Source organism: Plectropomus leopardus, chromosome 7, assembly GCF_008729295.1.
Source record: "Plectropomus leopardus isolate mb chromosome 7, YSFRI_Pleo_2.0, whole genome shotgun sequence".
Lineage (NCBI taxonomy): Eukaryota > Metazoa > Chordata > Actinopteri > Perciformes > Serranidae > Plectropomus > Plectropomus leopardus.
In genome coordinates, this window is record NC_056469.1 from 11,712,153 (window position 1) to 11,729,626 (window position 17,474).

The window sequence follows — 17,474 nt, forward strand, 5'->3', positions numbered from 1 at the left end:
TCTCCTCTGTGGTCTCATAATTGTGAGGTAATCATCTTTTGCCTCTTGAGAGCTAAAAGACTGTGTTTACACTTCGTTTTTGGCGGCTCGACTTGGTGAGGCGCTAATTTACTCTCTCAGCAGCAGAATAAGGCTGCTCCTCTCATTACTTCACACTGACTTTGCACTTACAGCCATTCTTCTCTCACTGCATTTTACGCTGGTTGTCATCAGTGGGTTGGATAAACTACATTTTCCATCTTTTACACGTGGTGTTTTTAAAGGGCTGGTTTACCTAAATTACCACAAAATATCTAAATTCTAAATTACCGCCATTAGTATCAGTCCATTGATTGTCATTACGTTTTGAGACATTTGTCTCAGAGATTTCTACCCCTCCCCAATACAATAAATGTAAACTGAATTTTATTTGTCAAAAAAAGAAACATTTAGAATATTTCCCAGCAATATCCAGAAATAATGTTTCATTTGCCTGGGATAACCTACTGAACACCAGTGCACTCAGCATTCGTTTCCAATCAAACTACTTTTACTTTCTTGGTAAATGGTGTTCATGACAGCTTCAGTGGGCTCTCAACATCAGCAGATCTTCTTTTTAAAAGCTTGAAATTCACATTTTGACTTGCTTTGCAGGGTTGTGTGACATTTGATGGGAGCAGTCAAGATAATCCAAGCTGGCTTTGCAGTGCTATCACCTCCACTGACCTCAGCTGATCCCCTTGGGTTATTCGGATTTTGTATTATCCGTCATGGTGTCCTTGGTCATAACTGTTACATGGACACACACTCATGGTGATACTCGCCCTTATGGTCCAAATAAGATGTAAACGGTCAGCACATGCAAACAACTTGAACTTGCCCCCGTCACCCACTACTCACTCTCTCCTTCCCTCCCTCTCCTGTAAAACACTTGCACAAGGTGGCTTGTCCTAAAAAAAAAACCCTCATGCTTTTACAGATGCACACATGCTCACAGTAACATACATGGTCCTCCAGTCTGGCTGAAGTGTTACCCCTACAATATTGTCCCAAATCGCACCCACACACACAAATGAACACAAAACGCTTCAAAACAGACTCTCAGTCCAGGCAGATGCTAGCCTCAGCAGTCAGGCTTTATCTAAATCCCTCTCTCTGCATGATGGATTGGATCAGATCAGACACAGCCCGCAAGTCCATTTGATGGTGCATTGATAGCAAATTCAGCTGATAGCATACTATACTCTGAACTAAGAGAGACATTACAAACCCCCCGTCTCCCTGTCACGGCTATTGTCACGGTTGCTTTGCCATTAGAGGGAGGAGGCTGTCTGTGAGCTGACAGGGTTCTTCACCCTGCTGAGGGAAAATATTGGTGTTTGGAAAAGCTGTCCACATGCTGACACATTCACAGAAATTACACAGGTATTCAGATACTTGCAGAGTGCTCAGTACTATTTTTTTTCATCCATTGTTTGTTCCTCGTTTTGCTGATTACATTGCCATCTGTATTCTGTTCTCTTCTTTGTTTTCCATCCTCTTTGCCTCTGTTAGTGTCCTGTATCCCTACATCCCACCCTCTTTTCCCCTTTGCCCCCCTCAGCTCTCATCCATTCATCACTCCTTTCCTGTTTCCCTCCATTTCACCCTCTACCTCTGTGTCATTCAATCCCTCTCTCCTCTCCATCACTATCTGCCTCTTCACATCCTTCTATCTCTTCCTCCATCCGCCCCTGCTTGGCCCAGGATCACAGACATTCCTGACCTGGACTTATCTCTTGTGCAGAGCAGCCACTGCGACAGCAGCACCCGCAAGGCTCTATCTCCAATAGAAGACACTTGCTGGCTGTTTCACAGCATTCCTTCAAGCTCGAGCACCGGTCAGATTAATCTGCTCAACTTCCACCTTTGTTCCAAATGAGCCTCTCTTACTGGGACTTGTGTAATCTGTATATAAATTTATGCATTAATTCATTCATTAAGTCATTTACAAGAGCTTTGTGGTTGGTGGTTGATAGCTGTACCAAAAGAGTAAATTCCTTTACACACCAGGGGCGTGACAAATAACACAAGTCTGCCTTTGTTGTGACATTGTGCTGTCACATCTGTTCCACACAAGATTGGTTGATGCCATTATTTAATGTATGAAAGCTCAAAAAAATCAACTTCATCCTTTATTCATCGCAGAATTCATTCATGCATTCGGAGTGAACATTCTTACAAAATCAACAGTTTAAAAAAAAAAATATCGATGTGCAAATTACTTGCATGGGAAAAAAAACACCCCGTGTGCCAGATGCATAACAATGTGTATGTACAAAACCATGTGGACGCCTTTTTTCGACATATAAACTGGTATTAAAAAAGTAAGAATGTGCATTGATAATGTGCGCACCTCAAGCATTCTTTAGACTCGGCGTCCACACATTTTTAGCTGAGATAGCTGCGGGTGATGTGATTAGTACTAGGGCTGCTCCTTAAAAGTCAGAGACTTGAATTATCAATCGGAGGCCCCCAGTTAAGTGAGAATGCGCTGTTTTACAGCTTATAGTGTGTGATGTAAAATGTCAGTCAAAATTGCATTTATAAATTTAATCAGACGTACGCATGGCTTTATTAATCTGGCGAAAAGAATGTGCAAGTTCTGCATATCGCTGCCTTCTTGCTTATAGTATATAAGCAAGTTGCTAGTTGTGAATATACACACTTCTATGCATTTTGCCCCTGGTGTATAAATGCCTTTAGACCCAAAAAGTTAGTTGATCTGCTTGGATCCAGAAAGAAAAAACAAAATTTAAGCTAAGTTAAATAAATAGAATAGACAATTAGGGCATACTCCAAAAACACCGAGGACTACATCATGATACTCAGGCCTAATGTCGTTTTTGTTAATGCAGGATACTTTCAAAGTAAATGTATAAACCTTCACAGTGATTCTCAGCTATTCCCAAAAGAGGGAAAGTCCCTCTGTTAGCTGCAGTCAAATAATTGATCCGCACTGTCTAATCTGACATCTTTATGTTGCCCTGCTTTACAAGTCAGTCTTGACATTCCAGCTTTAATGGCTGTTCCATTAACAACAGTCATTTCATTATCTCCAACGCTCCCTTGTTCTGGCTTTTTGGTGTCCAGAGAGCACTTCAAAGCATCCTCCTCATCAAACTCATCAAGCTGATGGATTGCTGATTAGAGATGTGGGCAGCTTTCTCCAAATTCCTAAAGGATTCAGTGAAATTCAGCAGCCCCTTTTATGACACTTCTTGTGTTTTGGTCTGTGTGCTGTGCTTACTGGAACTAACTCAAGGGCATAGACGTTTTGAGGAGGAGTATTTGTAGAGATGAAAGGTTTTTGCTTTTTGGTTCTCCTGGTGAAAGAGGATTTAAGATGGATGAAGAAAGAGAAGGGTAACCAGAAAAAGAAACGTGATAGAAGATTCAAAGCATAGTAATTAGATGAATTAACCTGGGGTCATGCAGAACTGTGGTAGAGCTGGAAACCCCCCTCTGTGTGTCTGTAAATGTTTTATAAAGCTGTCTTTGAACTCATTAACCAGAGGAAAAGGAGTGAGCCAAAGGTGCCTTGAGGAAATAAGTAAAGGCTTTGTTTTTCAAAAAGTCATATTTGTATTAACAACATCTTTGCTTCATTGACTCGGGGTGCAGCAGGTTGTACTCCTTCAACCTCAATTAGCAGCAATATTAGTTCTTACACTGTTGGAATGTGTCATCTTTTCTCATGTGGTGTATTGCATGTCAAATGCACAGTACTGAAAAAAAAATGCAGTGGTCAAGTTGTAATTAGTCTACTAATTGCCACTTATTGAAAAAATTAATGCTCAGAGAAATTAGTCAATCAGTTCAATTTTCTCATTAGTCATAAGTTATCAATAGAGTGCCCCAGGTATGGTGTTTTTCATCAGGTAAATCCAGGAGCTAACGTCACCCTGCCTCCCTGCGAAAAAGCCTTTGGGATTTTCCCAATGGATTTTGGATCATTGCAGAAAATAAGGTCTGTGGTAAACAAACTTTTATGACTAACATATTTTGTTTGGCAAGATAATCTTCACAAATGAACACCACTTTAAGGATTTTTGCAGCCTAAATGAATTCGCCAGAAGTCAAAAAACAAACGACACTATGATTGCTTGCCACCGCTATGGGGCTGTATAGCTGTTTAGCCTGCTTTGATGTTGGGGTGGGAGCATATCGAATATACTCAAAGTATCACGGCTTGTTCTGCGTGCGATATATAGAATGACTATATCACGAAAATCGGGTAGAAATTGTCATGTCGTTTTTATGAGCCACCGGAGTTTCGGTTCACTTTCTCTCTCCTATTAATATATGAACATGAGCTGTTAGTTTGTTTCCAGCTTACAGTGAATTATTCATCAAGTTAAATACCGCTGCAGTAATAGTCTAACTTAATGAGTGGTAGTGGTGGTAGTGTGAGCATGTGAGGAATGTGTTCGTATTTGCAACGCTCCAAACGTGACCGTTCTAGTCACATTTTACAACCATGAAGCACCAGTGCAACTTGAAAATATTAGTAATATATGAACTGGAGAGCTGTTAGTTTGTTTTCCGCACACAGTTAATGAGTCCTCACGTTTAAAGTTTCTGCAGTATCTGTTTAAGTTTCTGCTAATGCTAACATCCAACTCGACAGGAAGCTTCACGTCCACAGCAAAAGCATGGAACTTCAACCTGAGGCAAGCAGGATCTTTAAAGCACCATGGGTCCCACTTTGATTTATTTCATTCTAACAGGACTTTTTAAAATTTCATTATGAAATTACTTAATTTAACTACCTTATAGCCATATTTTATTAAATGTTACGATAACAATAGTGTATTAAATGTTTTTATATGACAGTAGCTACTTTATTTAACTTCACTGTAACTGCAGGCCATTCAGTAACTTTGTTTTTAGTAGTTAACATAAGTTTAAGGACATTTAAAAAATATTGTGATATTTATTTATGTCACGTATCATGTCATGTATCATGATATAGCCTTAAAATATTGCTGATATTTACTTTGACACTAGGGAACCGGAGGTGGTGAAATACTGATGGACTTCTGTGTTTTAGGACTCATTCCTCTGGTTCTCTATAATTATGATGTAATCTGCTGCTGTAGTCCAAGCATCGCTATAAAGGAAGGACATTTCCCAAAGATGACCACAGAAGTAAAGTAATGTTTACTGGATATTCCAACCCAGAAAGCATTTTCATCAGTGAACAACTTACTGCATCTGCATTGCATTTGGAAACAACTGATGAAGTTAAATCATAAAGCAGAATGAATAATTATGCACATTCACCCTTCAGGTGTCATGACGAAGCTTGGCTTGTGTAATAATGTGCAGGTTTTTTTTCTTTCAATTAAATTTTTATTTTCCCTGTAGCTCTGCTGCCATCCCCCTTTTCTTTTGTCCCAGTGTTATGTCCCCATTCCTGCTTGAGGCAACATTAGCCCGCTCATCGCTTTAAAAAGTTGCTCATCTATCATGGCTGCAGGTAAAACAGTCAAGATTAACTATGCCATTAAGTACAAGATAGTGCTGGCTGTCAATCTCTAATGTGCTCATCCTGAGGCCAGTGGAGTATTTTAGGCTCCATATCTTCAGGCAAGTTAATGTCACACTTTTCATAGTTATTCTGGACACCACATTGTGTGTACTCATCTCTTAAAGGTCTTAGGTAACTGCAATGCATTGTTGAAATGGGTATCACAGTGTAATTTATGCACGCACACACATGCACGCAAGCACTAGGCTTAATGCAGTAGTCAGCATTACAGTGTTATACATTTTTCAGGCCAGACCGATAACGTTAGTTGTCACCTCATCCTCTGTTGTTTTGCCATTTTTTAATAGAAACCTAGGTTCATCAAACAAACAAACAAACAAACAACAAAAACTCCAATCTGTAAAATACAAAGTACATTATTAATACTAAGTTGGACAGCAGATGCTATGAGCGATGTAACAGTTAACCTTTACCCGGTTGCCAAGAATATTTCTGTATGGGTACACATGCCAGTCGATAGGTTTGTTATGGTACTGCACCCTGCTTGGGACTGGTAGGAACTAGCTAGCTAGCTTTTTTTCTCACAAAAATTAACTGGTTAGTTACTGTTTAATAAATGTTGGCCTAAAATTACCCCAAACTGACATCCCATAGCGCCACAATAATAAAGTGAAAGTGTCCACACATCACTAACAGCAGAGGCTGAGCACTTTGGAAAAAAGTGCAAAAGGTTTTACTGCAGGGAACAGTCAAAGACAAGCTGCGACCTTGTGCGCAGGGCAACAATTCTGGACCATAATAGATCCATGTTACGGACCCATGCTGCCGGGATTACTGTGACTCGAATGATGAGGAGACCAGAGCATTGATGGTCATCGTTGGGTAGAGAGCACATCCTGCAATAGAAGAGGGACAAAAGGCGAATGAAGCCAAGCCCCAGTGGAAGCCCAAAAGAAAAAAAAACTTTACCAAGTGTATTAAAGAGAGTTATCCCAGCCACAGCAACTGCTCCTGTTCAGTTTTGTCAAAGAAATGAAGTGATCTAACGTTAAAGGTCAAAGTCATCAATCTACAGATATTGAGCGTCATCGACCTATATCTTTTCTTGTTAAATATCCGGTGTAATCTGTAACACCGATGTTGTCACCGATGTGGAGGAGAGGAGTTTATTAACCAATGGTATCTTTCCTCCCAGTAACCTCCCTCTCACACACATATGCACACACACACGCGCACACACACACAGACACAGATTTAACATTCTCTGGGGGTAACAATCCTCAGGAATCACTCTCCAAAGAGGTCTTATTCACTCTTTCTATACCAGAGGCCAGTCTGCTTTCTTATATTCATCCTGATGGCTAATTAACCCCGTGGAACATGACTATAAGGGTGCTCATTAACCCCACATTACAAGGAGCCCTTTGATCACCTTGGGGGATCAAAACATTCATGTAATGATCGCTCTCATGCCTGAAAGCACAGTGTCGTTTTGCATCTGCGGGTCAAATTCAAGTCTTCCAGAAGAAGAAAGTTTTTGTTTTATGTGATGTTAGTATTTTAGTGTGTGTGTAAGTAAAGCAGGCTTGCCTCCCCTCCTTAGGCCTGTCAGTATGTGTTATACATGTCTACCTCTTGGTGTGCAGTCTTGTCAGGGGGAAGAAAGCAGCCTCGTCTAAGAGGGTCTGGCAGTGTCTTGAACTATTGAAGTCTCTCTGATGTGTGTCGAGATCAAAACGAGGCTTTCTGTGTGTGTCTGCATTGTGTGTGACATTCTTGCCATGGGTGGCTCTGGCTGTGTGAGGTTTGGATACAGCATGCGGTTGTCAACTGCAGTTTTTCGTCTTTCTCTTTCTCGTACGATGACACTCACTTTCACTCGGTGCCTTTCAGGCTGAAATTCCTCTGGCTTGAATTCATAGTCCTGGAAACAGTCAACTGCCCATCAACTTGGCTCAACTATGACAGAGAAGAGGAAGCAGAAAATGAGATATGAAGGCGGCAAGGGATGGGCGAAGGGTGAGAGCGCGAGATAGTACTAGAGCTGCAGTCATTTTCCCCTCTGAAGTTCATCTTTGGGAATTTCCAGTTGTTGAGGATTCTCCCTGTGACCACGATGAGTGATGGCTACACAATGAACTTGAGGTGCTATAATTTAAAGAATTCAAGTTACACATTTTCTCTTAATGGAAGTTATTATTCGGATTATACAGATGTCCATTTCAAAGCACAATATTTAGCTCAACTAAACTTCCTAGGCCCCTCAGAGGGCGTCTTGTCCATCATGGTACAGATAAAGGCACATGCTATAAATTAGGCCACAGCTGAGCTGTCTGAGAGGTTAATCTTTGACAATGATTGACAGCTTGGGGTCCGTTTACTTATACTTTTCCCATTAATTAATTCAGCTTATTGTTTTAATGCATTTTTGAACAATTACAAGAACTACTAATCATATATATCAAAATGATGTGTTAATCTATCTGTTCAAACATCTTTGAGTATCCTCATCCTGGTGAAAGTATGTTTGGATCATGATTGAGTGAAGTGGCATTGCTATTCCTTTATCTCATTATTGTTATATTGTCCTTTAGAAACTTAATTATTTTGGTTTATCTGTAATATTGATAAAAAGAGAGAAAAAATGCCATTTTCTGATAATATATATAAATTCCATTTATTTTTTAGGTTGGCATCAGGACAAGATGTTCTAGAGCCTTGCTTCCACCAAACAGTCTGGCTCTGTTCAGTTCGCTTCATTACACATTTCCATTCAAAAGTTGTGGATGGTGCAAATAGAACTGTACCATTCTGTCTGATTTTTTTCTTTTCTTTTTTGGAAAATGATGATAGATGAAAGGATAAGGATAGAAATCGAGTTGTTTTACATAAATGAATGGAACAGTACATCTGTGAGCAAGCAGCAAAAATACTGCCATCTTTTATCCTATAGCACCTAACTGGGTCTGTATCATTTTGAAAATACTATGACACACCAAATAGATCTAGTTTTTCCTTCAGATTCATAAAAATAAAATAAATGGTTTGTGTGACATGGTGGGAAGTGGATAAACAAACAAACAAAGAATAAAAAATAAAGTTATTAAAGAAGGTGGCTCTACATTCCCTGGTGGACATGATGTCCCAGCACAGGAGACAGTATGGGTGAACTTGTCACAGAGCCGTTGAAGTAACGCCTCCTCTGATTGCAGCCCTTTCTATGAGTTGTTATGTTGTAAATGTGTGTGGTCTACACAGATTATGGGAGACAAACACTTTGGCTGTTCTTCTGAGTCTCCTCAGGCACTTGACAGAGTGAGCCGTGCATTTCTTTTTCACACCATCCATTCTTGTTGCTAGGAGACTGGTTGATCTTTTTTTTGACCCAGCTTACTTCCTGTTATCCTTTTCTCTTTCTCTGAATCATACAGCGTTCCTTTGCTGCAATATTAATAAACAACATTTAATTCTGTCCATGAATGGATATGTTTCCATTAAGATGGCATAACAGTAGATGTCCCGTAACATTAAAACAAAACTGACATGTTCTTTTCTCTTTTTCCCAATGAGAGACCTAGAAACTGAGACATGTACCACAATTGACTGTTTCATTATTGATCTGACTTCTGGCATTGACGCAATGATGCGTGCATATTATGCATTTAATGCTCCTACAGTGTTTGCATTTAAATGAAAATTTGGTCACTGTCTACTTCCCCCATGTCAGATGAAACTATGTTGCAACTTATAGCAAACAGCAAGTCCCAGCAATTAAGCGCTCATGCTTTCATGATGGTATTGATGTTAACAAAGTCATCATGTCACAGTGCCAAGAAGTTACTTGGATGTGAGTAACATTAATTCTGTGAGTAAGTGTGTTGCGCTCTAATGGACTTCGCTTAAGACTTAAGGTGTACAATATTTGTCTACTTTAGACCCTCAACTTGGTCTGGGTGAATGTAAAGAGTTCATATGTAGTTTCTTTTGCTAGCTTATAGAGATATATTTAGGACTAGTTTGTGTGTGTTTCTAGTCAACAGAGTATATGAGAATGGCTTTCTTATAGCACCAGAAATTAAGCTCTTAAATCGCGTTATCCCTCTAAACACGCAACACTTTGAAGTTGATGTTTACTTGTTTCTGCAACTCTTTCTCTCTCACTCAAACATACAGTGCTCACATGCAGTGCTCATATAAAAGAACTGTCTTCTCTAAAAGATGGTAGTTTCTAACCAAGAGCAACTGCATGGTCAGGAAGTGTCAACAGTGTGGTCACTGTGACTGAACAGTTGGTTGAGGTTAAATCCTCAGTGAATGTGTCCACCACATGCATTCTCCAGGCTGCAGCTTTATGAACAGCTCTGCGCTAGGATTCGCTGTCTTGCAGTTTGGTTTGACCATTTACATAATTTCAAATTATTACTTGAAGGATGATCAAGATTATAGATAGTCAATAAAGATTTTGATATGCTTTGGGAATTCCGGAGCTATCAATTTCGTTTTCAACACAATCACCAGAATTAATGTTGGCATCATACGTTTCTGCAAACCAAGGATATGTTACTTTTTTATGTTTCATATGTAGTGGATATGTTGAAATTTAGTGTTTCTTTACTGTTTCATTTTCAGTTTTATGTTGTGACAACACTGCGGTTACTGGTGATTGGGTTTAGGCACAAAAGCCACTTTGTTAGTGTTAGGAAAGGATCATGTTTTGGCTTAAAACAGCCAATTTTGTCACAATAAACATGGCTAGAAAAGTCCCGATACATTGTAAAAATAACCCCCTTTTGTTTTTTGCTGGTCACAAACATTGGTCTGCTGCTGTTCTGCCACTGCTTGGCAGCCATCTCACCTAGATGTCACATCATCCACCATCCCGCCCTGCTCCTGATGAGAAACTCAGCTCTTAAACATGTAATCTGAACTTTGTCACTTTAGATACGTTCATATGATATGTGTAAAATGTTGAAAGGTAACATATCTGTGATGTGCAGAAATGTACCATGCCAATGTTTTATTCTGATGACTTGGCCGTCACATTAGTATAATACCAACTTTAGAAGCAGAGTGGAGGTTTATGGCATAACTTCACCAACCTCCAAGGTGCATGGAGAATTAAGAGAGTCTTAGAGAGGTCAAAAAGGTCTTTATTTGACAGAGGCATTTCAGCTTGTGGCCTTCATCAGGGTCTAGATGAAGGCCACAAGCCGAATCACCTTGGTCAAATAAAGTTGTTTCTCAAGTTACAATTGCTGCTGGAGCTCTTCAACCTCTGTAATACCAAATTTCTCTTACATCATGCATTGAAACAATATTTGTGCTAATCTGCTTAAGACACCCTATTTTTTTTCAGTGGATTGATGATGACCCTACAGTGGAGTATGTTTGTGCTGTGCCATTTTTAAAGCCTGTTGTTGAGTATAGTAGTCTTTTAGTTTTAAGAATAGCCCCTATAGTAATTGTAAGCTTTATTACACTATTTATTCCAATGTTTTGCTCTATAGAAAGGTGGCAAAAAGACTAATTTAAGATCAATTGTGTGATTATTCAACGATGACCAATCGGCAAACTGTGAGACTGCTCTGCTCAGCAGCAGCCCCCTGCATGTTGGAAAATATGGAACTAGACAGGATTTACTTCACATCATTTAGTCAGTTGCTGACATTGCTGTGAGATGCAGGGTATGACTAACTCCTCTCTGACAAATGAGCTGATTTTTTTCCCCAATGCAACCAATCTGTTGAACACCTACAGTACATGCATGTACACACAGATCTGGGGGAAAAATGGTTAAATGCACAAGACAGGCTTTGGTTTATGAGGAAGATATTTTTGAACACTCATCCTTAGTATTGCCACTGACGTGCGGTAGCACACTGGGAGACTGCTCCTCCCCACAGGCAGCCATCTGGAAGAGCAGAGAAGAATGGAGGTATGCAGGGAGAGCAACATCTGGTCTTTTCTGAGTTTGCACTGACAGGAAATAGGATGGATGGGAGATTTACACCCAGCCAGGCCCAGATTTGGACCTATACTTTTGTTTTTATAGGGCTGAAAACGGTCAGTTATCTCTTGCCTCTGGCTGGATTATTTGTTTGTCATACTTAATGATAGCCTGACATGTCTATGATGGAATCAGACTGCTGAATCAGATTGTTTCATAATGGATGCACATATCAGAGCAGGACCTTGCCTTTAGTATTCTTTACTTAGCCCACTAATGTTTGCTTCGTGGATAATGGATTTCTGTGTACATTACTGTGTATTACTATAGATGGCATCAAGCTAAACTGTATCTTTTATGCTTTTTGTGCTGTTAATCTTCTTTAAACTCACAGCAGGGGCTGTTAATTGTAGAATGTGGTATGTGTAGTCTTAAGTAGGATTATCCAGATAGATACTGCATAATCACCAATGTTAATTTAACGTTGCAGCTCATATTTTACATTGCAATCATTTGTGCCCCCCATTTGATTGTATTTAAGGAAAACAAGAGTAAAAGACTTTGTTAGGTCATTGGTGCTGCGTTCTGTCATAATCTTTTCAGGCCAAGCAGGGAATAAGAGCATAAGGAAAGATAGCGTATGCTTGTACATCAGGAGGTACTTCAGATGTGAGACACCAGAAACTGGTTTGTCAGGAGTCACAGAGGTCAGCCCAGTTCTTATAATCTTGGTTTGCCCTCAGAAATATTAGTCAATAAGTGTCCACTGAGCTGGAAGCCAGACCAGACTGTTATTAATGAGAAGCAGTGTTTTCTTATTAAAACAATATTTTCTGATAGGTTAAAACTAGAACCAACTAAGATTTTGTTTTTGTACATACATTGCATACACCTCTAACCCAACAAAATCCCAGTGCACTTTGCCAAGTGAATTTGTCCGGGCTTGTATTCAGTACTTTTCCCTGGTTAGGCTTAGTTCTGCCAGCGCTGGGCCATCACAACACTTTGATGTTAACAAGTATAGTTTGAAAGTGTCAGCTTTATTTCACACAGTGCAATCATGCATAACTGCTATTTATGTAAAAGCTATTGAGAACTTGATCGGCAGCCAGTTTGGCTCCCTGTAGTCTCTGCTGACTGAAAGGAGGTATAGATTGAACCACTTGTTAGCAGACAAATTCAAAAATCCTTTGCTTGACATTTGGTAAGTGCTTGTGATCAAAACCTAAACCCAGCAGGTTTCTATGTGGAACATAGAAGTACGTGGTAAAGACAGCTCTATAGTTCAAACATGCTTGTCAGCTACAGTTGAATGTATTGTAATTCTAATGATTTAATTGGCTGCCTTGTGTATCTGCTGTATTACCTGAAATGTAAGGGTTAAAGTAAACCTATCTTATTTATCTACCTAGCTATAAATGACTTGATCATTGAAATAAACAGACAAGTACATATTGGCCAGATATATTTTTGGATACATTTTGCTTAAAGATGTACTATGTACTATTGTCGATTACTGTTTGTACACATGCCAACCAGCAAACGTGAAAGTACAAGCCAACCCTTGATTTACTCACGTTTTGCGTTTCATGTCGCGATATTTGCATTTTCCAGCACTGTGTCTCTTGGATGTATGCTGGTTATGGTCTGGCACCTGGTCGCTACTTTGATAAAGCTCCAATGTCACCAGTGCGCTGTGGGGGTACATGCACATAAACATCTCGAACACAAAAAATGAGAAAATACGTGCAGAAGGCATAGTCTCTGCTGAAAACTACACCTCCACACACTTCTAGTGATGACTGAGAGAGATTACTTCTGTATTAGTTTATACGTTGTTTTTCAGGAAAATCGTGCATGGTATGTATTTAACATAGAATGGCTATCAGAATGATGGCATAGCATGTGTCATCCTTTATATTGTCTAGGGAACTAGAGCTATATTACTGTGCACTGCCTCTCTAAAACTAAGCAGTACACTTAAGGACACAGAAGTACAGCCTAAGGCACAGTAAATCTATGTACAATGAATGAAAGAGAAGGAAAATAGCCCTAAGCACGCATGCTATGTCCACACAAATTATCACTCACCTTTACGTCTGTATTTGCATTCTTGTGCAAGTGTGGTCACAGATTGTTTTAAATACAAGCACAAATCTGCCTGTTTTACAAGTAATACATAGAGAAATAAAAAAGTGCGCACTTTTGGTCCAACCTAATGAGACCCAGTCCAATGCATGACAACCAAGCAACACAGAAATGCACACTGTTCCGCACACTCTCCCATGCTCGCATACAGTATTGACACTGAAGGAATTCCAAGCAGCTCCTTAATCCAAGCAAGTGCTGACTGAGGCTTAGATTGGAAGGAGGGAGAGATGTTGAGATGTGCAGGTGAGAGGGCAAGGGGTTTAAAGATGGGTGGGGAGAAGGGCAGAGAAAGGATCAAAGTTGGGACTTTTCCTGAAAGTACTTGTGCTTTCCAGGTATTTCAAAAGAGGCGCCTTTTCTGTTCTCTCCTGTGCTGCTGCACGGAGACTGTGTAGAAACTGGTATTTGCTATGTTCCTAAAAATCAGGATTTCATCATGAGATGTCATAGTAGTGACAGACTTTAGGGGTTAAAAAATAAACTAATGCACGACAATGTTCTGCTGTGTGACTGCTTACATTTTTTGCAATTTAAGTATATTATAAATATGAGTACAGATTCTTAGTTCCTAATGTTCTCTCCACTTTGCTGGTTTTCTACAGGTATGACTACAGAGAGATGCTGTACAACTCTACGTTCTGCCTGGTACCTCGAGGACGGCGGCTGGGCTCTTTTCGCTTCTTAGAGGCTTTGCAGGTCAGTGACACAAATACAGGTATTATTCATTATTTCAAGGCTAAGCTGTAAATGAATCAGAATCAGTTCGCTGCATTTTGATATGAACTTACAAAGCAAAATTCACAAAGAAAAAACTATCTTTGGAATACAGTAGGTGCAACACTGCAGGGACTTTACTGGAAATAGAATTAATGCTGTTTGGTGCATTTTCTGTGCCACTGCAGCAATAGTAGGTTGTGTCTGTACTGAATCACAAATATTTAGAGGGAATTACTGCAAGATATGGACCCAGATCAAAGGCTTACCCGCATAGAGAACCCCAGTAATGTGTCATAAAACCCGCAAATTAGCATGTCAGCTCTTTCAATACCCTTGTCTCAGAGTAAATGTTTTTTTTGAATGGGTGTTTGGTTAGATGCCTTAAAAATAAGGTGTGTTGTTGACACAAGGTTAGGAGACTTCCATATTTTGTTCTACGACATAAAATATGTCAGTGGATAACCTACTCACGAACTTTGAAGCTTTAATGGCTTTACAGCCTCGTAGTGGGGGCGACACACCTGCAGCATCGTTCTTCATAGGTTAGAATTAGCTTTTACTTCTGGTGATGCATTTAGGCTTCAAAAATCCTGAAAGTGGTGTTCATTTGTGAAAACTATCTTGCTAAACAAAACGTGTATAAATCATAAACATTAGTTTGCCACAGGACTTATTTTCTGCAATAATCCAAAATCCAATGGAAAAATCCAATAGGCTCTTTGATGAGGGAACCAGGGCAATGTTAGCTTCTGAGCCGACGGAAAAAAGTCATCCCTGGGGCACTCTATAGACCCTTGTGCTTAAAAGTACTTCAGTTTTTAAGTGTCTGTCATTACGGTACATTTTGGCATCTTGGGTTTGGCAGCTGAACATAATGACTGAACACAAGTTGAACTGGTTCAAGAAGTCTTGCAGTGTGTCAGTCGTGGGGCTGTGGTGACCAAACAATAAAGCCATTAATCAGAGGTTGAGAATGGAAAAAGTGATGCGCTGACTAACTCTTAGTAGCTCCCTCACCCACTGCCAGTCACTTTGTTAATGTGCAGCCAGTGCTGATACAGCTGCCAATGACTCAGTGTCTTCACTGCTGCCCTTGCCATATACTTTCTCTCTCTCTCCATGTTTTCTACTTTTTAATTCTCTTTCTGCTTTTTCCATTTCTTTGAGTTTCCTCACCCACCTCCTCGAGTCATCCTCTCTTCTCCTCCAACATTACACTTACTCTTTTAATTCTGGCATAGTCTTCAACAAGTGTCCTTAATTCCCAATGGCACTGAGCCCGTCTCGCTTATTGCTTCATTCACACAATCTGCCTACTCACTTAAGGTGGACAGAGATATTGAAGCTTCTTTAGTGACAGCGCCATAGGCTCAAACCATAGTTACAGTTAAAGAATGGATTTATTTGAATGAACAGTTGCACTTCCACCAGGCAGTTTTGTTAAAAAAAACAAAAAACTTTTCCTGTTTTTCTTAACTTTGAGAACAGTGCTTGTTGAATCACCATTGACTGTGATGGCAGTGTGAGGCAAGCCCAACTTCAGGGGTACAAGAAGCTTTCAAATTTATTGATCCTTCTAAACAAAATTTCTGTCTTCAGTCCGTTATAGCTACATTTAGTAACTTAAAAAAAAAACCTTTTCATATTTGCTGAAACTGCTTTAATCTTAACACACTTGTGGTACAGATATAGTGAGAACATGTCCAAATGTACAATATACCTGTATGTTAGTAAATACATATAGTATGGGGGAATGATTCAAAGTTGACTCTTTTTAAAATTAGATTTTAGATATTTTGCCGTTTATCTTCCACCAGTGACTGTGTAATGAGTGCAACCATGGAAAAAAGTTAATATTTTGTCATCAGAAAACCAAAAGCAGCCAGAGTCATAGTGTTACTTTCCTCTGTGTGAGTGTCAAGTACTGTAAGCACTGATCCTGGGAAAAGTGGAAGAGAAATAGTCAGAAAGGAGAGAGATTTTTGAAGTAGAATAAGAATGATGACTTTTGAGTTTACAATAGACGATGGGCAGTGACTCTTTATTGACTGGAATGGGGAGATAATTGCACCACTGGGGAGCTAGGAGGAGTGAGGCGAGCTCAGATAGTGGACTGATGACCAGGCTGACACAGGAAGAGAAAGCAGTGCAGCTGTCTTTGAGGTAACATGCGGGGGAGTGGGGCTGGACCCCGGCTTGGAGGTATTAGTGTGTCTTTACACTCACAGCCTAATGCCAGGAGCACAGCAGATAAGATAAGATAAACCTTATTAATCCCACACCAGAGAAATTTACTATTTGAGTTGAGAGGGGCAGGCAGACACTTGAGAATTTGGATGCTGTCTTAGTTACATTGGCTCAAGTAAGTATTCTGACAGGTCAGATGAGAAGCAGTGCAATAGTCAAGAGTGGAGCTGTTCACATGATTGCACTAGAACTGGGTTGTTGGGGAGGGTTTGACTGATTTAGCAGATGATTTGGCAGATGATGTAAAGCACAAGCAGGATTGGACTGTGCAGTGCACTTGCAATGAAAAGCAGAAAGCCAGAGTCACATTGAGATTCTCTGTCACACGTGTGTTTGCAAAATGTAGAGAGTTCAAAGCAGTGAGTTGTATTAATGAATGTTTGTTCTGTGTGTGTGTAATGTGATGAGCTGGGAGAGGATTGAGCTACAGGGGTCTCTGTTTGATTGGTCCGTGAGAGCTGATAGGTAGAGAAAGCATGGCAGCGTTTCAGCAGATTGCTGCCTTTGCTAATGACACCGAGGAGATTAGACGAGCACTGCAGCACTCTGATGCAGGAGCGTTTGTGCCTAGACGAGCGTGTGCATGTGTAGTGACTGAGGCCAGTCAGTGAACGGTACCCCATTTAACAGATTATCGGGCTGGTCACTGCAAGCAGCAAGATGCATGTACTACTCAACTCCTAGACACACACAAACAGGTAAATTGATTGACAAGACATTTACAATAATACATACACACCTCAGTGCAATGTCACTAATCTCTCAGACACAGGGGTTCATTGTTAAAGTATGTTTTGAAGTGTATCTTTCTTTCCGCTGAACATAATGATCCTTTTTATGAAGCCACACTGCCTAGTCACTTTGAGAGTTAGTCATCAAGGTACTGCAGCGATTTTGTAG

The 17,474-nt window shown here is 40.0% G+C and overlaps 1 protein-coding gene across 1 annotated transcript in view; it reads left to right on the top strand.

Moving 5' to 3' along the window:
• LOC121945585 (exostosin-1a-like) overlaps positions 1–17,474 on the top strand; it is a 50,572-nt gene that overhangs the window by 18,338 nt on the left and 14,760 nt on the right. The window contains exon 2 of the mRNA XM_042489831.1: positions 14,213–14,306. Coding sequence (XP_042345765.1) covers positions 14,213–14,306 — 94 coding nt within the window. The remainder of the gene's footprint in view (positions 1–14,212; positions 14,307–17,474) is intronic.